General features: G+C 55.4%; 10 protein-coding genes across 10 annotated transcripts; all 10 read right to left on the minus strand.

Moving 5' to 3' along the window:
• Window positions 1-488: 488 nt before the first annotated feature.
• Window positions 489-2,393, minus strand: DICSQDRAFT_176670 (pectin lyase-like protein; the record flags this gene model as incomplete). Its single annotated transcript, XM_007360341.1, has 12 exons — window positions 489-780; window positions 852-860; window positions 927-1,129; window positions 1,182-1,209; window positions 1,279-1,298; window positions 1,361-1,403; window positions 1,466-1,492; window positions 1,552-1,622; window positions 1,694-1,705; window positions 1,862-1,986; window positions 2,076-2,181; window positions 2,247-2,393. 12 exons carry the CDS (start codon window positions 2,391-2,393, stop codon window positions 606-608), a joined length of 966 nt encoding a protein of 321 aa, XP_007360403.1. The 3' UTR covers window positions 489-605.
• Window positions 2,394-2,961: 568 nt separating this feature from the next.
• DICSQDRAFT_201381 (uncharacterized protein) lies at window positions 2,962-4,738 on the minus strand (the record flags this gene model as incomplete). The annotated part of the gene is made up of 11 exons (XM_007360821.1): window positions 2,962-3,109; window positions 3,266-3,298; window positions 3,355-3,521; window positions 3,612-3,639; window positions 3,690-3,709; window positions 3,767-3,809; window positions 3,868-3,894; window positions 3,956-4,026; window positions 4,238-4,362; window positions 4,422-4,527; window positions 4,595-4,738. The coding sequence occupies 11 exons, from the start codon at window positions 4,736-4,738 to the stop codon at window positions 2,962-2,964; spliced, it is 912 nt and encodes a 303-aa protein (XP_007360883.1).
• Window positions 4,739-5,324: 586 nt separating this feature from the next.
• On the minus strand, window positions 5,325-6,462 carry DICSQDRAFT_164773 (uncharacterized protein; the record flags this gene model as incomplete). The annotated part of the gene is made up of 2 exons (XM_007360342.1): window positions 5,325-5,594; window positions 5,671-6,462. 2 exons carry the CDS (start codon window positions 6,460-6,462, stop codon window positions 5,325-5,327), a joined length of 1,062 nt encoding a protein of 353 aa, XP_007360404.1.
• Window positions 6,463-6,983: 521 nt separating this feature from the next.
• DICSQDRAFT_46863 (uncharacterized protein) lies at window positions 6,984-7,862 on the minus strand (the record flags this gene model as incomplete). Its single annotated transcript, XM_007359804.1, has 5 exons — window positions 6,984-7,109; window positions 7,174-7,328; window positions 7,400-7,495; window positions 7,551-7,678; window positions 7,762-7,862. 5 exons carry the CDS (start codon window positions 7,860-7,862, stop codon window positions 6,984-6,986), a joined length of 606 nt encoding a protein of 201 aa, XP_007359866.1.
• Window positions 7,863-9,277: 1,415 nt separating this feature from the next.
• Window positions 9,278-11,257, minus strand: DICSQDRAFT_131220 (uncharacterized protein). Its single transcript, XM_007360343.1, has 2 exons — window positions 10,969-11,257; window positions 9,278-10,912 (listed from the first exon to the last, which is right to left on the minus strand). Exons 1-2 carry the CDS (start codon window positions 11,187-11,189, stop codon window positions 9,388-9,390), a joined length of 1,746 nt encoding a protein of 581 aa, XP_007360405.1. The 5' UTR covers window positions 11,190-11,257; the 3' UTR covers window positions 9,278-9,387.
• Window positions 11,258-11,479: 222 nt separating this feature from the next.
• DICSQDRAFT_76149 (uncharacterized protein) lies at window positions 11,480-13,034 on the minus strand. Its single transcript, XM_007360344.1, has 2 exons — window positions 12,588-13,034; window positions 11,480-12,537 (listed from the first exon to the last, which is right to left on the minus strand). Exons 1-2 carry the CDS (start codon window positions 12,997-12,999, stop codon window positions 11,705-11,707), a joined length of 1,245 nt encoding a protein of 414 aa, XP_007360406.1. The 5' UTR covers window positions 13,000-13,034; the 3' UTR covers window positions 11,480-11,704.
• Window positions 13,035-13,609: 575 nt separating this feature from the next.
• DICSQDRAFT_76151 (O-acetyltransferase) lies at window positions 13,610-16,750 on the minus strand. Its single transcript, XM_007360345.1, has 6 exons — window positions 16,498-16,750; window positions 16,355-16,438; window positions 15,440-16,300; window positions 15,130-15,387; window positions 14,912-15,069; window positions 13,610-14,855 (listed from the first exon to the last, which is right to left on the minus strand). Exons 1-6 carry the CDS (start codon window positions 16,607-16,609, stop codon window positions 13,707-13,709), a joined length of 2,622 nt encoding a protein of 873 aa, XP_007360407.1. The 5' UTR covers window positions 16,610-16,750; the 3' UTR covers window positions 13,610-13,706.
• Window positions 16,751-16,913: 163 nt separating this feature from the next.
• On the minus strand, window positions 16,914-19,101 carry DICSQDRAFT_76155 (rhomboid-domain-containing protein). Its single transcript, XM_007360346.1, has 10 exons — window positions 18,852-19,101; window positions 18,642-18,800; window positions 18,502-18,590; window positions 18,334-18,448; window positions 18,177-18,276; window positions 17,975-18,118; window positions 17,845-17,923; window positions 17,678-17,789; window positions 17,371-17,623; window positions 16,914-17,312 (listed from the first exon to the last, which is right to left on the minus strand). The coding sequence occupies exons 1-10, from the start codon at window positions 18,853-18,855 to the stop codon at window positions 17,285-17,287; spliced, it is 1,083 nt and encodes a 360-aa protein (XP_007360408.1). The 5' UTR covers window positions 18,856-19,101; the 3' UTR covers window positions 16,914-17,284.
• A 647-nt stretch (window positions 19,102-19,748) lies between these two features.
• Window positions 19,749-21,267, minus strand: DICSQDRAFT_47369 (uncharacterized protein; the record flags this gene model as incomplete). Its single annotated transcript, XM_007359828.1, has 9 exons — window positions 19,749-19,883; window positions 19,933-19,972; window positions 20,080-20,180; window positions 20,247-20,299; window positions 20,378-20,420; window positions 20,480-20,500; window positions 20,571-20,664; window positions 20,820-20,848; window positions 20,938-21,267. 9 exons carry the CDS (start codon window positions 21,265-21,267, stop codon window positions 19,749-19,751), a joined length of 846 nt encoding a protein of 281 aa, XP_007359890.1.
• A 982-nt stretch (window positions 21,268-22,249) lies between these two features.
• On the minus strand, window positions 22,250-25,723 carry DICSQDRAFT_95851 (uncharacterized protein). Its single transcript, XM_007360347.1, has 10 exons — window positions 25,141-25,723; window positions 24,692-25,086; window positions 24,421-24,639; window positions 24,209-24,359; window positions 23,686-24,156; window positions 23,591-23,636; window positions 23,410-23,533; window positions 23,283-23,357; window positions 23,091-23,231; window positions 22,250-23,021 (listed from the first exon to the last, which is right to left on the minus strand). The coding sequence occupies exons 1-10, from the start codon at window positions 25,511-25,513 to the stop codon at window positions 22,341-22,343; spliced, it is 2,676 nt and encodes an 891-aa protein (XP_007360409.1). The 5' UTR covers window positions 25,514-25,723; the 3' UTR covers window positions 22,250-22,340.
• Between the last annotated feature and the right edge of the window lie 69 nt (window positions 25,724-25,792).

Consider the following 25,792-nt stretch of genomic DNA (forward strand, 5'->3'; position numbering starts at 1 on the left):
TACGCATTAGCTGTCCCTTGCAGATCTGGGGGAATCGGGAGATGGGGGAGATGGATTTGCGAGATACAGTGTGGAGATGTATCTCCGGGGCTTCCCCGCTGACGTCTTGACAGGCGATTCGTACACAGTGACGCAACGGCTTCCAACTAGACGCCCATTGGCTACGCTTGATCAAGTACGGGGGCAGCACTCACCTTCAATGTGACCACTATGCTTTGGATTCATCTCCTTACATGCGTTGGACGGCCAACGATTGTTGCTACGCATCATAAGTGAATATTGGTGTATGTAGCTCATGTGTGATATGGGTCGCCTTCGTATTCCCGCTGGCACGGCGACTTCAGTAGACTGAATGCCTGAAAATCGTCTGCTCACTGCGCAAGTAGGTTGGGCCTATGCCTTCAAGCTGCAAAGTCGGGCAGAGCAGATTGGCTCATATCTCTACACAAGCATCGACGACAGGCACAAGAGATTTGTATATGTATATGGCTTTACAAATAGTGAACGATACGTTTGTTACTGTAAGAAGCCACTACCAGGTTGACCGATCCTCATCCCATCCCTAACGCAGGATTTTTTCAAATGGCCTAGACTGATTGTCGACTTTAGGGGAAGGGGCTGTCGCGGTGCAAGAACGCAGGGTCGATCCACGACGTGGTGTTGAGGACGGTGTGGATTGAGATCGGCGAGGTTAGTTGGGTGCTGAAGTTGGCGCGCTGGCCAGGTTTGGCGGCCCCGGGGCCGATGTTGGCGTACTCGGCGAATGTCACGTTGGAGATGCTGTGCAAACATTTCATAGTAGTGTGAGCCAGGTCCGGAAAAAAGGCCAGCTCTCATCGAGCTGGACGTACCGCTCGTCACTGTAAGGGCATCGTTCGCGTCAGCGACGTCTATTGACATTACCGAGCTGTGAACCGCAAACGTACTCGGGATGCCACTCTGCCCAGCCGACAGCGGGCACGCTCTTTGGAAGCCAGGAGTGCTGGTACACGACGCGCGCAAACGCACCCCACGGCCGCCCCAGGTATGTCTGCGTGCCGTTCCCTAGGATGGTCGAGTGGTCGATAACGTACCAGAACGCGTCATCGCTGCCACGGCCGGACGCAGTGATGTTGCCGTCGGCAATGGTCTATTCACCGATGAGCTGGGAAACCCGCGGACAAGAAACTCGAGTCGCGTACATGGATGACAGAGTGCGTGATCCAGATGCTGTTGGACGGGCGGACGCGTCGTCAGCGGGCGGGTGGCCAGAGGCTGGTGGACAGCGAATCAACTCACGACGCGTGCTGCCCAAAAATCTGTGTCGATGACCCCCCTGAGGTGTCAGCTTGACAACAGAAGCGAGACATGACTGACGCACGAAGTCAACCGCGCCCTCGATCAAGCTATTCGCGTAGTACTGGCTATGAGAGTACACGTCAGCGGCTCCCGCAAACTGGCGAGATAACGTCGAAAGATGCCTTACGTCCCGACATTAGCAAGCAACGTGTCCCTGGAAGACGGTGTTAACCACAAATGCACTAGTGTGGTGTTTGCGCTCCCGATACCCACTGGTCTCCCGAAATCTTCAATCCGTACCCGCCAAACTGGCCACCTTGGACGCTGAGAGCAATTGCCTGGGCCTGCACGCAGCATACATATTTTAGTACGTGACGCCCAGCAATCTAAGTTCTAGGGTGATCAATGAACATACCTGCACGACGGGCTTAAGAGGACCCGAGCTAGCACTTCAGCCACACTCGATGCGGTGAGAGACATGGGAAAGACGAAATAAACCGGCGGTCTAGACACTGTCGCCGGCGCGCTCTATCGGCGCCCCGCGGCAAGCCTCCCCGCAATGATGTAATGCGGGGTAACGCACCTTGCCATATGTGTTGGCTATGTTCAAGTTGTACAACGAGACATTGGCAGCGTGTACTTGCACCGTCCCGGATTTGTCGTTAGATCCCGCTTGCGACGCGGGGATGTTGTTCGTAATGGTAACCGCTTCCCAGAAAAGAGGCGTTTCAGTGCAGTCCGCAATAGATTACGTTTACTCGGGGATTTCGGAGACCGGTTTGAGCGGGTGGACTTACTGTTGCCGAGGTATGAATCTGGAATGTTAGTTTGCCCGTAAATGCGAACATGGTCCCGAGTGATGACGGCCGTATCCGTGTAAGTCCCCTCAAAGACAAAATATTCCTGGAACAAAAACCCTCAGCCGACGCGATTCGTCGACCGCGCGTCGAGGTGGCTCGGGCACCCACCAAACTGGACGTATCTTGAAGTGCAGAAGACAGGTTAACGTACTGTCCCCCCTTCCCGATCGTGATCGCTCCCGGTGGAGGTTTCCGCAAAGTAAGAGCGCCAGGGATCAAGGGTAACAACAGCAGCAAGGCAATACGTGCGCCCATGATGAGTGCCCTTGACGTCGGAGAATGTGGACTCCAGCGCTGTAAGCAACTCTTATACGACAGTGGCCACAAGTTACGCGGCCCGACAGGATCATGCGTGCCACTCATGGACCTGGCGGATGTCACTGAAAGCAGCGAGATCAGCCTGAATCATGGAAGGAGACACATAACGGTGGCGACAAACGGATCGCGTGACAGAAGCAGCGGCCCGCTCGGTGTTTTGCGCACGCAGTACCAGGTACTGTGTCCACGAGGTTTGCTGATCGCATGCGCGTTCCTGCAATGCGAAGCCGAAACTAATAGCGCACTGTGATCACGCGATCACTTCGGACGATGCACGGCAAAACCCGTGTATACTCAGATTGAGCTAAAACAAGTGAAGGAAAGTGTTGCGGACACGGAGATGACCAAAATGTGTACTACACTGCGCTTCTGAGAACATAGGATGGCTGTGAGCAGGACGGATCATAGCGTAGAACGCCGCTGATGGCGCCAGACCAAGATCATGCGTACAGATGTTTGTGTCTCTGCTACAATTCCCATCTACTAACCGCAGTAGATACCTCCTTCACAGGAAAGCGGGGTCAATCCAGCTAGTCGAGTTCAGGACTGTCGTGATCGAGACGGGTGCCGACAAGTTCGTGCTGAAGTTTGCACGTGCACCGGAAGAGCCAGCACCCGTGTTCCCGAACTCTGCGAAGGTGACGTGGTCCGTTCTAACTCGACATCGTTAGAATTAGACTCCATGGCAATTCAGGACTTGACAGGAGGGTACTTACTGCGGCTCACTAGAGGAAGTGCGAACGACGTGACGTGACGAGCATGCATCAGTTCTCGCGGTAGACAAACGGCATGGGGCAGTTATCACGCACTCCGTCTCCCACACAGACCAGCCCGCGGAAGGACTGCAACCATTCAAGTCAACCCCGAGAATGTGGAATCTCAACAGCGGCGAACTCACACATTACTTCCTAACACGGAATTTTGAAACACAACACGGGCAAAGTCGCGCCAAGGACGACCAAGGAATGCTGGACCCGTTCCCTGAATGGTCGAGTTGTTGATAACGTACCAGTTTGCGTCGTCGCTGGATCGACCGGAGGCTGTGATGAAACCGTTCCCGATTGTCTGCATTCAGCATAGTTAGCAAGGGTCCGTCAGCTGCCAACACCTGAACATGGCGTAATGGGTCAGGGTGAGAAAAGTCAATTCACTGACATTGATTACAGAGCGAGTAATCCAAATTCTGTGAAAAGTCTCGCGAACAGTCTTATGTGAGGGATGCGATAGACGAACGATGCTTGCATGCCGAAGATCTGAACACATGAGATGCGGTTAGTCAGAACGAAGGACTGTCGGACGCGAGTACGTACAAAGTCCACCGCCCCCTCTATCCAGCTGTTCGCATAGTACTGACTGAGGAACAAATATCAATTATCAGTCGCCCTCCGAGAGACTCTTATCGGTGACATACGTGCCAACATTGGCCAATAGCGTGTCCCTGGAGGCGAAACCAATCATATATCAACGACTATTGGACGCACGCGAGACAGCACACCTACTGGTCGCCAGTAATCTTGAGACCATATGCGCCGAACTCACCCGCCTGCACACTCAATGCAATCGCCTGCGCCTGCAAACAACACGATCGAGTACGTAAGGGCCGATTAGGCTTCCACGTCGGAGTGTTGACGTACCTGGTCCACGGGCTAGAGGCGCACACCCGGCAGGAACCGTAAAACGGAACCCCAAGCGGTGACACCCCAATGAACGCGAATCCACGCGGATGGGAGAGCAATTCAAACTGAGCAAAATGGGCGCGATCCCAGCCCGGACCCGCGTACCTTGCCGAATGTGTTCGCGATGTTAAGGTTATAGAGTGACACATTGGTGGCATGGACTTGTACAGTCCCGCTCGCATCATTGGAGCCTGCCTGGGAAGCCGGTATGTTGTTCGTGATAGTAACAGCTTCCGACAGCCAGACATGAGCCGGATTACGGGCTCGTCGGAGACGATGAAGCACGTACTGTTCCCGCTGTAGGAACTCGGTGTATTCGTCTGGCCATAGACACGGACGTTCGCGCGGGTAATGATGGCGGTGTCCGTGTACGTTCCGGAGTGAATGAAATAAACCTGCAACGCGGCGCAAAGGTCAGTGCGTTGGCGTCTCTGTGGTCCAGATTAGGCACAGGCGACATACCAAACTCGACGTGTCCTTCAGAGCAGCAGACAAAGTGGCATATTGACCGCCGCTACCGACGGTTATCGCCCCTGCCGGCGGCGAACTCAGCGTGAGCGCACTACCGACTAAATAGGAAAGAACCAGGGCCAAGGTAGAACGCATCGCCGGAGACGTAGAGCGACCAGCCCTCTCTACCACGACTTATAACAGCCTCACAACCTGACAACCACGCTGCACCACGGGCCGCAGAAGTCATGAGCGAATTGTACAAGGTGGGCATGACGTCGTACCCTGACGAGGTTTTCCCGAAATGGCTTCCAGTGTGCACTCAAGTAGCGAAGGAGGAAACTCCGCAACCGACGTGACCTCACACGACGGCCCGCTCGGTGTCTGTACGTGCCTTGTGTTGTCTTTGGTGTGCATAGGACAGCCTATCATACGAATCTTCCTGCGCGATGACTTGTCGGAAGCTTGTTGAACAGTACCAGGGCCCGACCGGCGAGCACGGAGTCTGATCGGCGCGGGCCGAATAACGGGAGCAGTCAAGGTCAACAACATTTAATTCAATCCAGAAAAGACCTGAAGGCGGATTGTGCAAGACGCTGGTTAGTACACTCATAGTGGTCAGGACAACGTAGTCGGAATGCGCTGAACAAGCTCACAAAAATCCGATAACAAAGTATATGCGCCTTGAATGGACATCCAAAGCATATAGTACACATTTGGAGCATGGGTGGCTGACGACGCATCACGCGGGAGAGGCGTGAGGAGGAAGTTCGCCTGCGGCGGCTACGGGGCTTTCGTGGAAGACGCCCTTCTCAGCTTCGCTGAGTACGAATTTGGGCAGCACGGGCGGCAGCTCAGGCGAGGGCGATGCTGCAATGCTAGGCGACCTTAGTTCGCCCATCTCAGGTGACAGAGGCATCGAGTCCTTCGTGGTACACCGACTAGCCGAGAAGTCCATCACGGGGGTAGGCAAGTCGTGAAATGTCGTCAGCGCCTCCGAGAGATCCCCGAGCTAGATGGAACAAAGGGTCGCAGAATAGGACATCAGTGCATGTCTGTCTTCCAAGAAACTCTGAGCGGACAGATACCTTGTTCATGATAGCGTCGATGGCTTCCCGCCGACCCTTGAATGTCTCTGCAAGGTTGGTGAACTCGGCGTCCCGCGCCCGCTTCCGCTGCTCCTCTAGGGCATCGGCAGCACCATCGGGCTCGTCCCACTCCTCCGCCACGGGGATCGTATCGGAATGCATGCGTGCCCCAACGCCGGCCGTGCGCTTTCCCCCACGCACGTCGTTGAGTCCGATACCCTCCATCTGCACGTGCAGACTCGCCACCTCACTTTGGAGCTCGCGGATGCTCGACAGCCGTGCCCACAGCTCGTCCCTCCGCTGGTCGAATTGCGACGCAATGACGTCCCGTCCGACAGCGTCCTTCCTCGGGACCATAACGCCCGCCAGATTCCCGGAGAAGGGGTCGTACAGCTGTTCGTGGGCGACGCCTGGGGTGGACGTTGCGGAGCGCGGGAGCCCCGCCGACGGCGTAGCGGTCCTCTCCGTGCGCTCCAAGGAACCGACGCTTGGGATGACACTTAGCCGCGGCACGGTTCGCGACGACGCATCCGCCTTGTGGGCTGCTTGCGGTCCTCCGTCGCGCAGGCCCTGCAATTCCGCGAGGACGGCATCGTGCGGGGTGGGAAGAGCGGCTGCCACAGGCCCGTCTGTCGGGGTGGGCGAACGCGCGTCCAGGCTGCCGTGAGCGTATTCAGGGTCGTTCTGACGGACAGCACGCGTTTGAGATTCTGCGGATGGGTCGGACGAGGTGCGCAGGGTGGAGTTACGGCCGCGGGGATTCAGGTGGTGTGAGGTAGTGGTGAAAGCCATCGGACGAGGATAGACTTGCCATACAAGGCTTGACCGATGCTTGACGCCGCACGCATGCAATTACCATGTGGCGCAGCACTCTAAGCTGCTTATGGTCGGAAAACGCGACTTCCATCCGCTCAAACAGCGTTCATCAACAGCAAGCCGTAATACTTTCCTCGCCATTGAGCCTCGATCGCCTCCAACTCCGCCTCAGGCATCAGTTTAGTTAAACTGAGCACAAACGCCCCAAATTCACGCGTCTTGAAATAGTCTCAAGAAATCAACGACGTTGCCAGCCGATTATACGGAATATGTACAGGAATGGGCCACTCGTAGGAGATGGACAACCCTAGCGCGCATGTCTCGGAGTCCATTATGCGACCGTAAAGTGATTTGTCATCATATTAGATGGAGGCACTTTGCACCACTGTGCTATGGGAGGCATCAATGGACATTCCACGTGACTGTCCAATGAGAGGCTCTACAAGCTAACACATTAGACGTGTGTCGTCAGTGGACGAGCGCAAAAGGCTCCCTGCTCACTGATAGCATCGGGAAAAGGTGCTCGGGGGGAGGAAGGACGGCCACTGTCCTTTGGCGATCGTGGCTTCCCACTCTTCGGAGTGAGAGCGGTACAGATCTAGCGCGGCGCGGGCATTCTCCAGCTGCCAGAAAATGACTCAGGTTCAGATGTGAATTGGCAAAAACAAGCCAGGGACGGGGACGTACCGGGCATACGTGAGTTTCTTGGACTCTGCGGCGCATAAGCTGCCACATAAGGGTTGGGAGACCGATGACATGATTGGTCGAACGGAGAGCATTGCGGAAAGGCTGATACAAGGCAACGTCCCGCGTGGCCACTGCTGGATGGCGGATGCCGAGAACTAGTCGGATGCGGATGACATGAATTAGCACAAAGCCTTGTTTTGCGCAAGATGTTTCACATCACACTCACCTGACAAATCTTGCCATAGCGTGTGGCCTACGATGATCTTGTCTCTGATTAACTGGGCTACCCTTGCCTGTACCTCTTTCCACGGCAGTGCAGACCCTACGTGTGGCGACGGAGAAGGTTACCGCGAATCACGAACAAGCCAGACAAGCACACCCACCGGGCTGGAGGTCCTCCGGCTGGATGCCTGTGGTACTCGTGCGGTAATCGGTCACAGGGTTCGTCGGGAGGACGTAGGTGGAGAAGACATCATGTCCTCTGTAGTCCACGATAGCAACTCGTCTGCAATGCGAAGTCGTAAGTGAGTGTGGCGGCGGCGAGGATCGTCGGAGACGTCGATGGACGGGTTGGGAAGTTGGACATACGCGATCATTGGGGTGCCCCCTCCAGGACCACAGCCCACGCTGGTGGTGGACAGAGCGAGGTACTTCTCGGGTGGAGGAATGGGGAATCTGTTGTGAGCCATTGTGCGATGGGTTGGCTGATTGTGGTGCACACACCTGGGCTGATTTCGAGACGCAGCGGCGGGCTTTATGAACGCTGCTAGAGTCCAGTGGTGGCGCGGACGGTGTCTTGGTGTTGACAGCTGCAGAATTTGGACCGAACGAGCATAAATGAGACAGCGGTTTAGACCGCTTGGTGGCCGTTGAGCAAGCTCAGCGCGTTCTAGTGAGTATGCACGCGGCGACCCCGGACTGCACGAATTCGTTTGCCTGGCCGTGGGAGGTAGAGTGCGGAGCGGGAAGCGAGATAATAGACCAGAGATTGGGCCGGATCTCGAGGACGTCCCGCCAGATCTCGTTAGACACCAATCTTGGCGACAGATCCGGTGAGCTGTGCGTATCTCGGGCGCCGCTGGACACCGGGCGGGACAGCGAGGAAGAAGACTCGCTTCGTTGACGTACAGCGAGGTCGTGCTCGCGAAGGCCGGTGAACCAAGAGGGCACGATGGCCTCGTTGGCACTGAAGAGAACGGCTTCGGTCAATTCTTTTCGATGGACAGCAGGTTCGCAGGCAATGTATCGGGCAACATACGCAATGTGGCCTACAGGCATGCCGACTCTTTCGGCAGTTCGTCGCCCTAAACGGTCCCCGAGGGTTCATGTTTCGCCCTTGAACGAGGCCGGTGGAGTAACACATCAGGGAGGTTTCGAGGGCCTGCCTGGAGAATGACGCGGGTTGCATCAGGGGTAGGGGTCTGTGGTAATGCCTCGGTGGTCTGGACCCGGGCAGAGTCTATTTGCTTGCTGGACAGTGTGCTCCAAGTCGGAAGCGAACCTTGATCTGTGGCGGGTTTTAGCGCACGCCGCGCACGACAGATCAGATCTAAAGACTTCTTGCACACCACGGCGTACGTGAAACCTAATCAGGCAGGCCAAATATGGTCCAAGCCCCCGCTTGCGCACGCGTTTCCTCGGAGTCTTCCTGTTCTTTCATTCTGAGCTTGCTAGCGGTGTCAACCATCTCCCTCTCGTGGGTCCTCTCTGGCCCGTAGTCCTCATCCCGCTCGCAGCGATACACACCCGCATTATTTTCATACCGCAGCAGCCCACCGTAGTCTAACTGTCATCCTGCGTGGCCTTGGCGTTGTAGCCTCGGTTCTGCACGATCAAACTACTCGTGAATCAGTTTGCGAAGGCACACTGTGACGTGACCGAGCGCAGACCAGGAACCACGCGGTCATAGCTGGCATCCTCCGGATTTGCGTGCGCGCTGTCGTTGAGCAGCGCTCTACTGCGAGAGGTGCAAATCCCGACTGCCTACGCTGACTGCTATTGCGTCAGCACAAATCCCGCTCTGAGAACACGCCGAGACCACGACCATCATCTCTCACTTTTGAGCAATATTTGCCGAGTTCCGGTGGTCTTCGGATACGCGAACGGGGAAACCAATTAGCGTAAGATTGTATAACCTGCAAACATTACGTTCCTGGACAGAGCACCCCACCAACACAAAGTCCTCGCCTCATCCCAACTGTCGCACAACGGAGACTATCCGGAACGGCGCACCTGCTCCCTCCACAATCGCCTCCGGACCAGTCGCCCGAGCCATCGCTCTTTCGCCTGCCGTTGCGTCCTGTGGAGGTCGAGCCACCGGAGCGCGGACTCGAGATCTCCGTTAGACTTTTCTTGATTGGACTCTTCTTCGGCCATCAATGAGGCTCGGTCACCACCGAGTGAATCGTGCGCTTCGAGGACGGCCTGGGCGCGTTCGACTTTTCCCTGTTTGAGCAAGAGGGAAGCCCACCGGCGTCGCACCTTGTGGTCGATGATGTCCGGACCCCAGCGCCTTTCGAAGGAGCGCACGAGTCTGTCCGCACGGCTGCCACAGTCCTTCGCGTATCTGAGCGTCTGGAGGAGGAAAAAGAGGGTTGTCGAGGTCGGGTGGAAGTCGTGGTGCATATCGAGCAAAGCGAAGAGCGTCCTGAGCGCGGCGAAGTGGCCCGATAGCTTCCGCGCACGTCCAAGTGTCAGGTGGAGGTGAATGATGGCGAGACACGCCCGTCGCCATCCGTCGTCGAGCTCGTGCGGGAGCGTCTGGAAATACCGCTCCGTTATCTCCATCGCCGCCGGCCGCCGAGGCTGGGTGAGCAGGAAGACGCGGACGATGGCATGGACGACGCGCGGAGGCACCCGCCCCCAGTCGTCCGCAGCAGCCAGCAGCGGCGGGTGATCCAGGAGTGCGTTCAGTCGCCCGGCGGTCACCGAGGGAGCTGGCGTCTGGAGACGGACGGCCTCTTTACGTGCACGCACATAGCTGCTGTCCATGATGGCTCCCCGTTTCACAGACCCGAAAAACTCGAGCCAAACCGGTAATGGAATGCCCTGCCCGCCCTGCTGCATCTGCTCCAGCTCCTCGTTCCACGCCTGGCTCCAGCGGCCCGACCGCACCAACCCCCGCACTCGCAGCGCTCGTGTCTCCTCGTTTCCCGCAACCCCCTCGTGCACCATCCGACGAAGGAGATCTGAGACCGTACCGAAGCTGGCGTGACGTATGGCGTATCTGATGAGGATGTTGAACGAGGCGGTCGAATGTAGGGTAGGAAACGCCGCATGGTACTCGAGCAACATCTGCAGACGAGGGCGAGCACCCGACGTAATAGCGCAGAGAAGGTTCTGGTGTAGGTCGTTTGGCGTCGCTGGAAGCGGAAATCCTCCTCGCTCGTTATACGTAGGGATGTGTCGAGGTGTAGCTCGAGGGAGCTCCTGCTCGGGAACGGAACCCTGTGTTGCGTCCCATGGCGGATCGCTCTCATAAGTTAGGCATCCGGTCGAGGCGCAGCTTGAGGCTCCGCTATCAGAAGGGGGCGAGGAGTCGACGTCAACGGACGTAACACCTGGGGTCCTCGATGCAGGAGAGGGCAGGGAACCGTCGCCAGCGTGGGCGCGATTGTCCGCCGTGTAGGATACGGTGTTCTCAGGCAGTGATGCCGTTGGAAGCACAGGTGGAGTGTGGAGAGAAGGACGGACGCGTAAATGCGCCCCGGTCCTGGAGGATGACGCGGCACAATGCGTCCTGCGCTCAGCCGGATGAGGTGGTTGTGTATACTATCCAAGTCAGGAAGCACGTACGATGTGATGGACGACGAAGGCTCTCCTGGTTCGCGTCCACTATCAGGACCTCCATACGCCGTGCGTAGGTTGCTCGAAGCTGACCCTTCTGTGCGGAGATTGACCCGATTGTACACACGCGTCGGGCGTGTCTTGGCCCACGCCCTGCCAGCAGCAGCCTGGAACACCGAAGCGAGTGACAGAGAGGGCAAGATTGTAGTCAAGGGTGCATGGTGGCGCATGCATGAGCATTCCAGCCCCGAGTGGTCTGGTGTCGACGTTGAAGGAGGGCTCTGGCAAGGCAAGTTGTAGCACCAGCTTCGGACGTGCTGGGCAGACGAGCGTCTATACTGTCGAGCACTCGTACAAAATCGCCACGTGCCGCGACCTCGAGCGTTCAAAGAACCGCTCGACCACGCGAGGATCAACAATCATCAACAACCCGAATCGGTCGCACCGGTAAGAACCGCTCCAGGACGCTGCACACGCCCAATGAGAGTAAGGAACGAATACGATGCTTCATGTCATGTCATTGCATACTAGGTTGGGGAGGCGTTGCAGTTGTACAGATGCGGATAAGCAAGTGGAGTAGAAAATACGATGTGGAGGGAACGGAAGCCATGCAGATGCTGAGCGCTGTGCGACTACGGAAACTGGGTGAAAGATGGGCAGGGGATATTACGAGAATGATGAACATTCGTAGGTCCACAAACTTCGCTAAGAGAAACCAAACCCGCCTCGTCTTCGGCGCGCGAGCTCAAAGCTCGTCCATGTGATGCACGGGCTGTCGTCCGACTAGCCAACCAACCTTCGAAACCCAACGATCCCGGATGTCCTTCATCATCTCCATTCCATGATCCTTTGCTTGCGCGAAGTCGTCCAAACCACGCTCCCATGTGGCCACCGTCTCCCTCCCGAACATACCGCCCTGCTGGTTCACGGTCTTGTCCACATGATCCACCCAAGCTTTCCACTCCTCCTCCAAACGCGAGACGAGCAGGGGCACGAGGGACGCTTGCGTAAGCGGAGGTTGTGACAGAACGTGTGACGTGAGGGCGGCGAGGAAGAGATAGGTTTCCGTCGGGTGCAGCTTGTCCTTGTGTTGTTGGCGAAGAGCGGAGGCATGGGTCTGGGCTGCATGTGATCTTGAAGAGAATGCAGGCTCGAACGTGGTGGCGATGGAGAAGTAGGGGAGGTATGAGAAACAGGCAGAGACAAACTCCTGTATGTGGGGTCGTAGGCGGGATATGATGTACTCCTCTCGCATGCCGCCGCTCGACGCGCAGGAAGACGCCGAGCCGAAACCGGTACCGGCTGCAGGTCGAACGCCAAAACCAAAGCCAGTCGAAAACGACGACTGGGATGCGCGATTGCTGCCGGGAATGCTGAACGAGGGAGGTCCTGGCTGAGAGAAGACGGAATTTGAATACGGGTATGCTTCCTTCAGTTTCTGGGCTGAATTAGCCAATCCTTGTAAGGCAGTGTCGAGAGTCGGGCGGGGGATGAGAGAAAGAATTGTAGACTTGAGTGCGGGTTGGGCAGAGAGCAGCGACGTGACAAGCGGGAGGAGAGACTGCGGAGGTAGGCTCGCTAAGGATCGATTAGCCACCAGCTGACGACGCTTCGAAACGATAACTCACCTAGCAGAAAGCCCACATCCACGTCGCTCTCCTCATTCTGCGAATGTGGCTTATTCTCCTTCGCAGTATGCTGCTGCTCCTTCCCAGCAGTTGAAACTGCGGCAGGCGTGGTGCGAGCCCGCTTCGGTGCGGCACGCTTAGGTCTCTCCGGCGTAGGGCTCCTGTCCATCCTCTCGTCTCGGTCCTCATCCTCCGGCTCAAGTCGCCTCTTCGCCAGCCTTGTCTGTACTTGTGATGGTGGTGGCGCGACGGCCCAGGGTGATGGCTGGGTATGTGAGGCTGGAGACGGCCAGCCTTGCATCATTCCGGTGGTTGAAAGGCCAAATCCGAAGCCCAGTGGTGAAGGTGAGTGGCCAACTGGGCCAGGGTGAAAGCCGACCTGTAGATGTGGGTGGGTAACGACATTTGCCATTGTCTGCTGGTAGGAATAAGAGACGAGGTGGTGGGATACGCAACCCGGACGAAACGAAACAGAGAAGCGAAGCGCTAGAGCCGCGCCAAAAACGCCCATAGCACTACGCGTTGCCTGCCCTTAGTCCTCCACGTGACCTTCATCATATAGAGAACTTTTTTCCGTGTCCTCGACGCGTCTTCGTCTTGCCACTCAACTCCTCGACATGTTGCGGCCGGTACGTCACCACCTCTATCATTCTGCGATGATGAGACAAAATGAATCGCTACTTCGAGACCCATGGGTCGATGAACGCAGAATCATATACCCAAATTTCCGAGCTCTCGTCCTACACGGTCTAGCTTTGAGCTTACCCAACTCGCCCTTGCAGGAACTGTTAGTCTGAAGATTGTGCTATACTGCGTATAGGTGAGCATGACTCTAGTCTTCGCGAATGATGAACAAACATAGAGTCAAGTCCTGAACCTGTCTAAAGGACAGGAAGTGACGATCATTACCATGCTAATACTGACGTTCCCATCATACCTCTCATTCCGAGAAAATCGTAGCTGACTTATTGCTTACAGTGAACATTCGATAGTTGCGCAACCGCCCGAAGTTATGGGATTGAGGGTTGTGTCGGTAACGTAGTATAGCTGTACAATGAAGCGTATGGATATTATCGTGTCTATGTGTGTGTCCGCGAACGTCAGAGATGGGCAATGCTACTATTGCGGTACAGGCCACATGATGTTCAGCAACCACATGCCTACCGCTCCTATCAGGAGTTTTGTACTCAACCCCGGCTTCCACTCCGAATCACCGTACCATAGTCGCAATCCAGCTGAAGGCGGCGCTGAGGAACCCTCGGCTAAGCGGTCTATCCAGCGACGCGGGGGACGCGCAGGAGTATCTGGCTCTTGCGGTAGAGGGTTGCCATCCCGATCCTTCCTCGCTTCGCCTTCGTCCTGAGGGACCATGAAGATCACCTCCTGACCCTCTTCTGATGGTGGCACACGAGTTGGCTCAGGCCTCCGCGAGCCAGAAGCGTCGGCCTGCTGAGATGTAGTGGGCAGCGACGCATCCTTCTTCGATGATCCGCATATCCAGTTCGTGATTTCTCCGGTGGCCTTCGCGACGAGATGAGATATGTAGACGAATACTATGGTGGTCAAAAGTAGGTTCAGTGGCCGAGAGTGCCGTCCGGGGATGACCACGAGGATACCCTTGGTGTCGCCAGCGAGCCAGAGATGGTACTGGATGATGAAGGTCTCCAGAGAACACGTCCCAATGAATGCGAACGCACGGGACGAGCCTGACCGTAGGATCGCATTTGCATTGCGCAACACGACAAACGCGCCGACGGGAAGGAAAGACACGTAAGGATGCCACGCATTATAGGCAAATTTGTCCGGTTGGGACAGCTCGAACGCAAAGAACCAAAGCAGGACAACCGCAGATAACCCTGATGCGATTTTGGTAGCCTGCGGCCAAAGAGGGTGGTCGGTGAGACGTTGATCGCGGATCTTGATCACTGCTAGGGCAGTGAACATCCCGAAGTAAACAATCCAAAGATCGAGGTTGACGCGGAAGGCCCATTCCCGAGCGTCCCAGCGAATGTTGCAGAATCGCTCGAGAAACTCGAAGACCATGTCCAAGATCCACTGCTGGCTCATGAATACCGTCACGATAGCCATAGAGAGGAGCAGCTTGACCACCAAGAAAGGTGTGCGGTCATTGTACTGCGCGCCTACGGCCATAGTCACGTAGATGATCAAATACCACTGAGACACTAGAGGGGCGAAGTAGTAGTAGAGGTAGTCGGTGTTCATGGTATATGCCAGAAGCAATGTGAGTAGGTTCAGACGGATCAAGACCTGCAGCACTGTTATCAAAAACAGGAAATCACGGTTGAGGATACCGCGGCACTAACCTGGGCGACCCGCAATAGCCCGAAGTCGGCCTTCTTGACGTAGAATGTAGTGTGGCCATAGCCTGTCATGAACAGATACGCCGCCACGAGGACCCGGATGGGGTTATAGATCCCGGAGATTTTCGAAGCACCCGTGTAATGGTAAATCAGGATGGCAACTGCATTGACCCGAGTAAGCAAACTGTCGGAAAGATCATACGAAAGTAGAATGGACCGACTTTGCATCCAACCTTTCCACTCATCGGTCTGCTCCCTATTGAGGAAACCAAGATCCTTGTCTGCGCGCGTGACCGTGAGCAGGCCCACGGCAAGACTCAAGAGCGACAGGAACGCGAAAGTCCATGGGTCAAATTGCTTCTGCTCCTTCAACCAATAGCCGGTGCGGTCTGCGAGGAAGATGATTGCTGAGGCAAAGCTGACCACGAGCGCGTAGACCTCGTCGTCTCTTATAAGGGGAAGGCCAGAGGACTGGGGACCTAGTGGTGGGAGGTCAGTTGGCACGAGGGGGAAACCCTGTTTGGTACCTACTGAATCGACGAGCGAGTAGCCAGTTGGCTGGTCCCCACAGAATAACTCCAGCAAGAAGCAGCAGGTGCAAAGGCGCAGGCCTCGGGTACGAACGGCAGCAAGTCTTGTCGAACGGGAACTTCTTCGGTAGCACGTCGTTGCACTGCAAGTTGAGCAGCACTTGCGCCTGCATGCCGACGACAAGGTCGGAAAAGTGTAGCCCGTCCTCCGTCTGGGAAGGGTGCAGCATCCCATTGAACGCCAGCGGCAACGACACCGGCATAGCAGTGGGACGGCGGGTGGGTATAGGCAGGAAAGAGAAAGGATCGCGGAGCGGGGCCGGTTGTATCCTGTGCAGGAGGTCCGAGTTCATGGCGTCGATGTCCGACGCGTGCATGGAGGCGGCGCGGTCTCGCGATAGTTTTGACGATACGACATCCTCTATGGGCAAGACGACGACACGGTCTGCAAGCGGGTGGGGTGCTTGGGAGATGGCACTGAGGGTAGACTCCATGGTGGCCTCCCATGCAGGAAGGCCCCCAGACTCAGCATAACGGAGATACCATAGCCCAGAGCCAATGACCAACAGAGCGGGGTTGTCTGACGGAGTCGTGTGTGCGACGGGGTGGAGGAGAGCCTGGGTATGACTTGTGTTCAAGAAGGGATCCCAGTAGAAAGAGAGCTGGACGTTCGTATTGGACGTGTAAGTGTAATTGGCATGCTTGTGATCATCGTCCGGCGGGCCAGATGGAAGGCTCTTGTCAACGATATGAGCAAACTGGAAATATAGCTGTCGAGTGACCGAGTCTCCGATGAAAACCACACGTCTGGACTTCATGCACGTCGAGACATCCTTGGCTTGGTACTGGTAAATCATGCAGCCTAGCATCTTGGGCTTCAGTAACAAGAATTGGCGCAAAGAGCGTCCTGGCGCACCATCTGGCTGCCAATTCCGAAACGCTGTATCCAGCCATCGGCCCTCCATAAGTAAAGCGTTGCAATGAAGTGGGTCGGGGCGGTCTAGACGTCGTGCGACGCGTCAGGGTCAATGTAGACAAGTGAATACAAGTACGACGCACCAAAGATACCATACCGCAGCAGCCCCAGTGCAACAGCGACACCCACGCATGCCCATGACAAGTAATGGGGCCATAAAGGGTTGACCGAGAACTGGAAGCGCTTCGGAGGCATGACGTCTTGTCCAGTACGATGCTATTGATGCTCTTCAGAATGATGAAGATGGCTTATTCGGCATAGAAACGCTAGCAGAAGGGAGGGAAGTACTGTGGATACTACAGGATTTGTAGGCCAGATGCTTCACTGGTGCCTGGCCAGTTGTCGAAGGGGCAGAAGGAGAAGGACACTATGTATGTTGGCGCTTATCTGTGCGTGCATAAGAACCGCACCACGTCGGTAATCGTTCTCGCTGTAGCGGCCCCACAACGAACCACGGAGAGCTCCAGAAATACCGATTCATACACCGACATGAGGACATGCAGTATCCCCGAACATGAATCGGAGGATATGTACTGGGGCCTTTGAGCTATTAGTAAGTATACTGACTTCTAGTAATATACCCCACGAGCCATGCTTAGGCGTATCTGCCAACAGGACCAGCTTATTTAAGAGCAAGCAAGTCATAAAGCAGACCATGGTACAATGAAATTCTTGACTAACATACGGGTCACCATGCTGTCCATTTCCACCGTCCGAGAAAGAGCGTAGCTATTATTGACACTAAGTAGATGTAGCGGGATGGATGCTTTACAGAAAGTCCGATTGTCCTTGACGAACAGATACGAGATTCATGATATGCAACGGCTAGGAGTCGAAGAGCAAGCGTGAAGAATCGAAGGCACCACGTACTTAGATAGAGCCCGATGCGAACCCAGTTCTATGCAAACACGTGGGTCAGATGAGATATGAAGGCAAGAGACTCTGTAGCGACTCACCCCTTGCAATGGTTATTGGACGAAGAAGGTATGCACGAAAGGTACCGACACCATGAGCACGCAGCATAAGGGTCGGATGTGTAAAAGTTGCGTAGCAGGACCACGAACAGCACAATCGCCAATGGGACAGCGATGAGACGCAGAGCAATTATGATCGTACGATGACGAGTGGAAGGGCTGATGATCGGGTAGAGAGCCATGCCAACCAGGAGACCCATGAGAAGACCGCCGAGGTGAGCGAAGTTGTCCACATCTGGTGCGAAGTGCGTCAGTCGAGTCTGCCCAGAACGTGCAGAGGCACACTTACAAGGAATGAATCCAATCGCAACACCAATAACCAACTCGATGATCATGAAGACCAGCTTCTTGCCCGGCTGGTAAGTGTATCTCCAGTGAGCGAAGAGGTCCACCCAGGCGACCTTAACCAAGCATAATCAGGTAATGTCTTTCAAGGACGTTCCGATATATAATTACTGCGACAGTTCCGAAGATGGCGCCACTCGCACCAACCGACGGAGAGCCAACCAACGAGAAGTTGCCGCCGAGGACATTACTACGTTGCGGTCAGCAAGACCATTCGATCGGTAGTAGACAACAGTCATACCCAAAGATCCCAGCGGCCAAGTAGAGGATGAGGAACGCGATCGTTCCCATCTCCCGCTCAACTTGCGCAGATACGGTCATTTGCGCGAGCATGTTCAGCAAGAAGTGAATCAAGCCAGCATGAAGGAAGATAGGCGTGATAAACCTAAGCTCCGGTTGATCATTATCTCCTCATAACAAACAGTTGCTCGTCAAGGCCGCACCTGAACCATTGATCGGGCACCTCATTGTGAAACCCGCCAAACCCACAAATATCCTCCAACGAACACAGCTGCGTTGCAGGATTGTCGGTGTTGTTAAGACCTAGATGATGAGATGTGATCAGCATCCATCACATAACATGACAAATGAGACACTGACAAGGAACTGCCGTCGTTATGGGGAAGTCTGTGACATTCTTCATGCAAGGCGGGAACCGTGCGCCAAGCTCGATCAATGCGGACGACGAGGGACCCAGCATGGGATTTACTACAGGCTATACTGCGGTCACGCTTCCAGAGGCGCGTATATGCGAGCAATAACGGGTACCTTGAATGAAAACGGCGTTCTTTGCGCCTTCTGGTTCGTTACTAGCTCATCAATGAGAATACCCAGCATCACTGCCGACAACGCCCATGCTGTTGTCAAGTGTCAGAGAAGCATGCCCTGGCAAGGATCCGGTTACGCACCTGCTATAGGGTACCTCTGAATCCCAACGCCCCTTTTCTTGTCCTCTATTCGCTGGGCCAAGGGGTAGAGTCCGAAGTACCTTTGAAACATATTTGGTCTTGCGCTCATCATCTGCCCAGACTTGCCAGCGGGTATCGTGAAGGACTCCTCCGCAATGTCTACTGGGCCTTCAGACGGAGACTCACTAGGTGAGACGCAATAATACGTACCCATGTCCTCATAACGCGTCTGGCGAGTATATTCCTGGGGCTGGATGTATGCCTCCGGCTTTGGAGTGAACGGATCATCGAGCTTGGTCTCGGACTGGTTGGGGCCACTTGGATAGTACTTCAAGTTCTCATCCGTGTAGCTATAGCGATAGTCGGAATCATAGACGGGGTTGTGGAATTCGTGCGACGCGCTCGGTTCGTCTCCGTGGGTGAGGAGCGGCTTGGAATCAGACTCAGACTCGTGATCGCTAGGATGGGGCATCGCAGACATGGCGGTGGTTCGTTACAGAGGAGCGTAATGACGAAGGGTCACAGGACGGGGTGTCGGGGGAGAGAGAAAAGGGGACGGAGAAGGAGAGAAGGAAGCAGCGCGGTAATGAGACAGGGATCGGGATGCTGCAAGTACATATATACATGGCAGGCGACATGTGTCTGCAGTGCTCACGCCCGTACGTACTGCCTTGTCCACACCCCGCCAACACTAGCGCCCGCGCCCGCTGCCTATTTCACAAATGAACACCACCCGCATGCGCTGCTATTTTATTCAGAGCGTTCCATCCGCATTTCACTTTGACTGTGACTCCAACATCGACCATCGCGGGTCTGCCATGGCGAGGCCCCTTTGTCCCAGTCGACATACACCCCGAGGTTACCAAACGGGTGCTGCGCCGCGGCTGTGCCATATACTCGCAGGGACCACCCGCAGCCAGTGTTCACGTCGAATCTGAATTGCTAGTTTCTTTTTCACGAGCGATCAGCGCAGCAAGAAATGTTCGGCTTTCGGTGCCTATATCTTACTTCTCCCTAGGACGAGCCGAGTTCGAATCAAATTACGAGGGCAAACACTTCTCTCACTCGATTACAGGATTGATTCGCGCGTACGCGTGCGATCATCTCTCAATCAACCGGTTTGCCTTCGCTTTCCTTCCACCTGGCCAGTAATGTGTTGCTGGGCAAACCGAACGGGTCGACCACTTTGTGCGCGACCTCTGCACCTGCAACCGGCAACCCTGTAGGATCAAGGAGGCCGAGCTGCAAAATAATCTCAGGTCACGTTACGGGAACTTGATGAACACCGCACCTGTACGAGAAGAGACGCTTGGTCCCAGTAGCTACGCGTCCTCATTCAGTCGTGGCGCCATCGTAGTACTCCTATATAGACTTACATATGCCTGTGTAAGCGGCGTTGTCAGCTAAGCTGTCGTTGTATTCTCGAGAGCGAGCTTACTCGAACGTCAGTTTGTCTCCTCTAAACGCGACAACGCCCACCAGTGCTATTTCCAGCCGCTTGCCAGTAGGTTTGATGCCCGGCAAGAAGTAGTCGATTTCCTGAGAGAAGCACGGTTGAAGTCAGCACGTGCGTCCGCACTCGGAGATGAATTCGCTTTTACTGACAGTCGTGTGAGTGCATTTAAATATCATCTCGTCGATGATTCTGTCCGCGCCGACTACCGAAACCGTAGCGCCAGTGGGTCAATAGATCCGCACAGGGTCTGCTATTCCTCCGAGACGGGTCAGGGACGTACTCGTGCGAGAAACCGTAATCAATTCAGTGTCTGACGGGGTGACCTGATGAGGCAGTAGTGTTACTTGCGCAGCAGATCCACACAGGATTGCGAAGCACTCACATCCTCCTTGACAAAGTGATACTAGGTCCGTATATTCCCCGACGGGTGTCTCTCAGCCGCGTGCGTTTGCCACGGACGCCGAGGAACGGACCTTGTAGAACCGGGCTAATTCCTCATATCCTACGCCTCCGGTCATCGTGGCAACGTGGTTCACATACGGCGTGAAGACCTGCAGGCCAGGGACGCTCAGTCAGTGACGGACTGTTTGAACCCCCTTTCTGGCAAGGCTGCGGAGGAGCATCTAGTACGCACCATCGTAGCCATCGTCTCTATTCAAGGAAACCGGAAATGATGCTATCTCAGTCTCATCGCGGTCCGACGAGCGCATGAACAGAGAGACGTACTGAGCGCATCCCGTTCCTCGAATTCCTGAAGTGTGGTATAAGTACTCAGAAGGCTCTTGTCGGAAACCACTCTCGGCCGCGCAGGGGCCGAGAACTCAGTACATCCAAACTCACGTAGTACGCGTGCTTCTCCCAGAGCTTCTCGAGCGGGAAGTGTGGTCCGAGTTCCCTTCGAAGCAGCGCAAGCGTCCGCGTGTACGAAAGGTTGTTCGCCGAGCGTAAGTGCGGAGCGATCGTCCTGATCTTCCCGCTCGCGTGGTCGATCGGGGGTCCAGCCTCGAACGGGAAGGGGGGCGAAGCCGAGACGAGGGGGTACGTGAAGACAGTCACCGGGGGTGGCTTCGAGGTCGGGATCCCGGCCGCCTTCTTCTCGGCAAGTTCTATGAGGGAAGCATGGAGAGCTTCTTGTTTGGCGGAAAGGTGGAATATGGTACTGTAGATCATCATGTCGATTGGTACCAGCCGCGAAGCAAGACACCATCGCACCGCAGCCGAAAACTCACGGAATAGTGGTGCTATCGGCGAAGTCAAGGATGAGACCACTGCCGTCTTCGATCTGGGGGCAATAGTGGGCGAAGGCCTTCAACTTCCCTGCACCGAGCACAGACTTCGCGAAGCTTAGATCCGCGCTCTCCAGCCCGTACGTCACCAGTGCCCACTGGGTTTCATGTCCGATTTTACCATGAACTTCTGCCAATCCGGCGGCCAAACTCTCGGCAGTGCTGGGATAGTGTACGAGAATGACGTCGTAGCCCTCTTCGCTTAGCTGTGCCGGCGGGTAGTGAGCGATCGCATATGATTACAGAATGCGCAAGAGATCTTACTTGTTGGCCCCACGAACTGTGCGCCTCAGGAAGGAGGAGCACCAGAGTTGCCGGTTTAGCTACGGACGCGACGGGGTTTGCAAAAGTACGAGACATTGTGGTCCGCACGACAGCAACGCGGATGGTAGACTCTCTCAAGTATGGTGCCTCCGAGACGGTGGGAATCTACACGACTGCGTGGGCATCACCTTAATAAGTGCTCGCAATCTGCTAGCGACGGCCCGCGCCAGCGGACCGTCAAGCAAGAGCATATATTGACCTGTCTGTGGTCCATTCAGGGATGCAGCGCTGCAACTTGAGACATCAATGTTCCATCAATGTCCTTGCCAAAGTGATTGAAACTGACTTACTGAATCCTGCATACCTCCGGGCTCGAGAAGTAAGAATATAGAGGTTAATCAGGACGATCACTTTCCTCGTGATAAGGGCCAACCTCAGATCTCATCATGAAGAGATCCATGCCTTTACGTGGAAAGAAGCTACAGAGTGCAATAGCTGGACCTGCGACGGTCCCGTAGTCATGATGGTTGAAAATGAACAAAAGCTGTTGCTCAAGCGCCTTTGGGTTATCGGACTCAACGCGAACGAGCGGGTATGCAGAAGGAGAATAGAAAGCAGCAATATGTACGTACATCTCAGCGGACAGCAATGCAACATCGATTACAACTCAGGTCCAAATTCCGTCCACGCCCGTCACGATACCAGTGACGCGTCCCTATGGTCTATCGGAGTACCACCCGCCATGCTCGTCCTCCCTCTACTCCGTCCTGATGGAGCTCGAGTCAACGCAGTGAGGTGGACGGCGGTGTTGATCCTCAGCGTTCCTTGCCCATCATCGTCTTCTCCATCCCCTTGATGTTCGTCAGACGAGTACGGCGGCGGTCTCTCCTCTTCCTCGTCCGGCTCTGGCTCCACCGGTCGCGTCCACCGCGCCGCCGAGACGCTGCCGTCCACCCACAACAGTGTCGTTGGTCCGATATCGCGCAACTTCTTGCTAAATTTCCAGTCCATTGCCCCTCGGTTCCCAAAGCTCGCGCGACTCGTACTCCGGCTGGAGCCGTCAACACTTATCCGGTGGTTCTTCTCCTCGCTGAGGCTCGCGGGCTTCTTCGGAAGAGCCCCGAGCATGCGTGGATCAGAGGGGAGCAAGAGGGGAAGCATGTATCGAGAATCCAGGAGCTCCCCCAGCGGTTCCGGAGCTTTGGCAGGTTCCCAGAACAGCTTTTCCTGTGACCGGTCAAAGAGCGCGTCGATAGAGCGCTGCGCTGCGGATTCGATTGACGGTGCTATTGACGCTTGTTCGGAATTCAAGGGCGCTTCATGGAGAGATGGAGATGCGCTGCTCTCCTCCCGCTCTCGTTCGCGTTCGCCGATCTAACATTGTTTCAGATAGAGATGAGTAACCCAGAGCCTTTGATCGTAACAGCAAATATCGCCGCTCACCTCTTTCCGCAGCTGCGCTACACCCACCTTGACCCGGTGCCGTTCCCAATCTTTCTGCAGTTGTTGCAAGTACTGATTGCACTCCTCTGTCATACGACCCTCGTTGACCTCGTACTTGTAGTCTCGTACAGCGCGGCGCATCTAAATACGGGTCAGTCCAGGTCACAATCAGTCCAACTCAGGTAGACAGACCTGCAGAGGATTTAAATGCTTCATGTTCTGGATGGTCGCAATTAGATTGGCGAACTCCGTGATGGACGACAAACACTACAGGATATATAGTCAGGTTTCGAAAGGAACATGGGAAAGCAGAACATACCTGTAGCCACATCAAGAGGTCGTGGACAGGCGCGAAGTGCGAGCCTATGTTCTTCGGCAGCTCCATGTTGGCAATCCACTCTTCAATGACGCTGAGGTTCATGCTGATCTGGAGGGCTCGTGACCTGCGGCGGATAGTAATTCACATGGTGCACCCGATATGGTCAGAATGGGAGACTGACCGGCACAGATACTTCTTCCTCGTAAGAATACGATTGAATATCTCGCCTAGCATATCGTCAGTGAAATATGCGACTTGACGCTTTATGAGACTCACTTGAGGTCCAATACATAACCTGAGACCAGAACTGAGTGATTATAGCGGGGTTGATGCCGGCCATGGTAAGAAGCGTATGCAGCGCGGTGATGAACGAGATGATGTCCTTCGGTGACGTCGTAGGTTGCTGAGGGTCAAATAAGGATTGCAAGGGGGTTGCTGTAGATCCACCACGGTTGCGCGTGAACGTCTGCCGAAGGGAAGCAAAGCCCCCTCTGACATTCTGAGGAGATGCCGCAGGTTGGGGAGACGGAGGCCTGCTGACTTGTGTAGGGGACATGGGTGGGTTCCCTCGAGGCGTACTTGATGTGACCGCGCCATTCACCTTCTTCTTGCCAGCGAACGACCGCAAGAACGACCATTCGCCTTCGAACTGGATAGAGTCAAATTCGCTGGACGCTGGACTGTAGTCCAACATTGCGGCATCGAGAAGTTGGTCTATTCTCCGTTCGGCGAAGCGAATTACGAAGACTGTACCAGAGGTCAAATGAGTCGAGAACGCACATAGTACAGATACACGCACCGAAAACGGAGTTCAGGATCTCCTCGATCAATGACAGAGAACCGAGACTCTCGCACGTCTGATTGATGGCTTTGTCACAGCGCATGAGATGTAACCAAACAGTGGTGTTGTACAGCCAGAATATGAGATAAGTCGGGTCCTCGGCATGGTTCTGCACGTCGGGTGCTCAGAATCAAGCCGCGTACCCTGTGAAAAGAAGTACGATCACTTACGAAGAAGACATCTTCAATGGCGTCGGTAGCACCGATGATCAAATCCTCGACCCAGTTGTCATCGCAACTCAGGCACGCGAACCGCGTAAGCATATACAATGCGTTCGCGGGTTCGGCGTTCCGGAGTTGGGGCCGGAAGTCACTAATCAGGGACTGGTAGATGTGCGGTAGGGCCATAGGGGAAAACACAAGCATCGACGAGAAATCTGGCGGTGGAGTCTGTGGTTCGCATTGAGAGACAACGACGTAGCACGATGTCAAGTAAACTCACGAGTGTGAGTTCGCTAGGGGCCTCGTCATCGCTATCTTCGTCCGTGTCGAGTGAGTAGAGGGCATCCTCGTCCCCCCACCACTTAGGATTAACACCGAGAACCTTCTCGATATCCTCTTGGACGTGTCTTCGCTTTCCCAGTCGACGCATACGCTTCTCGAGGATCCGACGTTGCTCTTCCATTCGGCCACCTTGCCACCCTGCTTCTCGCATCGCTTCTTCAAGTAGCAGTGCGACATCTTCCCGTCCGGGCACAGTAGAGTGGGCAGTCACGATGTCAAGCGCAGTCAACCCACGCCTGGTAATGGCAAGGGGCGACGATCCATGTGTGAGGAGATAGGACACGAGCGTGGGCGGAGAGAGCAGGGAGGCGTAATGCAGTGGGGTCCAGCCGGCTACACAAATCCACTACTGAGGTGTGCACATTTCCAGTTGGGCAACGGACGTACCACTGTCGGCAACATTCACGTCGCAGCCCTCCGACACTAGGAGCCTGACGCATTCCTCGCGTTCGATGTCGCGGTCAGAGTCGGAGCCGAAGCCGAGGATGGCAGTACTGATTAGCCCGAGGCCGTCCTCGTCCTGCTTGGAGAGATCGACGAACTGTTGCGCCTGCGAATCCTGGAGGAGGAAGGACAGCAAGGAGAGGTCTGCGAACGCGCACGCACGCACCAGGCAGTGCGCTACGAGCTCCGCCTTCTGCGAAGGAGCGAGGCCGACATGGTGAGATAACAGATCCGAGATCTGGGCATTGGTCGGGTAGAGAGGTTGTAAGTCTGGCTCAACCGTGAAATCGACCGGGGAGAAGCTAGAGGCCTCCATGCCAACTACGACGTGTATGCTCGGTCGGCGTCGGTCTTGCACAAACGGGTTAGGAGAAGGCTGATGGAGCGCGTTCGCGGGACCCTATGGGGGTTGCGCGCCGTATGACCGGGTATGATGCCGTAGTAAGCACTGAGCCACTGCCGAGGGACACGTTATTATATGAAGAAGAAATCAACGAGTAACGAAGTCTAGATGTGCATGAACGGCGTCGGTGGATGGGGTGCACCAGTCTTCATTGCGACGGACACAACCGTCTATGGGCGCTTCGGATACATT

This window comes from Dichomitus squalens, assembly GCF_000275845.1.
Source record: "Dichomitus squalens LYAD-421 SS1 unplaced genomic scaffold DICSQscaffold_1, whole genome shotgun sequence".
NCBI classification, from domain to species: domain Eukaryota; kingdom Fungi; phylum Basidiomycota; class Agaricomycetes; order Polyporales; family Polyporaceae; genus Dichomitus; species Dichomitus squalens.

What these genes read in the sequence shown, in the direction of transcription:
- DICSQDRAFT_131220 (XM_007360343.1), bottom strand. Translation starts at nt 11,189, where the DNA reads ATGCGCCACCATGCACCCTTGACTACAATCTTGCCCTCTCTGTCACTC. An exon ending in CCTTCGTCGTCCATCACATC is followed by an intron (nt 10,913 to 10,968) that starts GTACGTGCTTCC and finishes GGCTGAGCGCAG; the next exon opens with GACGCATTGTGCCGCGTCAT.
- DICSQDRAFT_95851 (XM_007360347.1), bottom strand. Translation starts at nt 25,513, where the DNA reads ATGGAGGCCTCTAGCTTCTCCCCGGTCGATTTCACGGTTGAGCCAGAC. An exon ending in GGTTATGTATTGGACCTCAA is followed by an intron (nt 23,637 to 23,685) that starts GTGAGTCTCATA and finishes ACGATATGCTAG; the next exon opens with GCGAGATATTCAATCGTATT. An exon ending in ACCTCTTGATGTGGCTACAG is followed by an intron (nt 23,358 to 23,409) that starts GTATGTTCTGCT and finishes TATATCCTGTAG; the next exon opens with TGTTTGTCGTCCATCACGGA.
- DICSQDRAFT_76151 (XM_007360345.1), bottom strand. Translation starts at nt 16,609, where the DNA reads ATGCCTCCGAAGCGCTTCCAGTTCTCGGTCAACCCTTTATGGCCCCAT. An exon ending in TCGGAATTGGCAGCCAGATG is followed by an intron (nt 16,301 to 16,354) that starts GTGCGCCAGGAC and finishes CCAAGATGCTAG; the next exon opens with GCTGCATGATTTACCAGTAC. An exon ending in GTGGAAAGGTTGGATGCAAA is followed by an intron (nt 15,070 to 15,129) that starts GTCGGTCCATTC and finishes GGGTCAATGCAG; the next exon opens with TTGCCATCCTGATTTACCAT.
- DICSQDRAFT_76155 (XM_007360346.1), bottom strand. An exon ending in GAACGCCGTTTTCATTCAAG is followed by an intron (nt 18,449 to 18,501) that starts GTACCCGTTATT and finishes ACCGCAGTATAG; the next exon opens with CCTGTAGTAAATCCCATGCT. An exon ending in CCATCTTCGGAACTGTCGCA is followed by an intron (nt 17,790 to 17,844) that starts GTAATTATATAT and finishes TGCTTGGTTAAG; the next exon opens with GTCGCCTGGGTGGACCTCTT.
- DICSQDRAFT_76149 (XM_007360344.1), bottom strand. Translation starts at nt 12,999, where the DNA reads ATGGCAAATGTCGTTACCCACCCACATCTACAGGTCGGCTTTCACCCT. An exon ending in GGATGTGGGCTTTCTGCTAG is followed by an intron (nt 12,538 to 12,587) that starts GTGAGTTATCGT and finishes ATCGATCCTTAG; the next exon opens with CGAGCCTACCTCCGCAGTCT.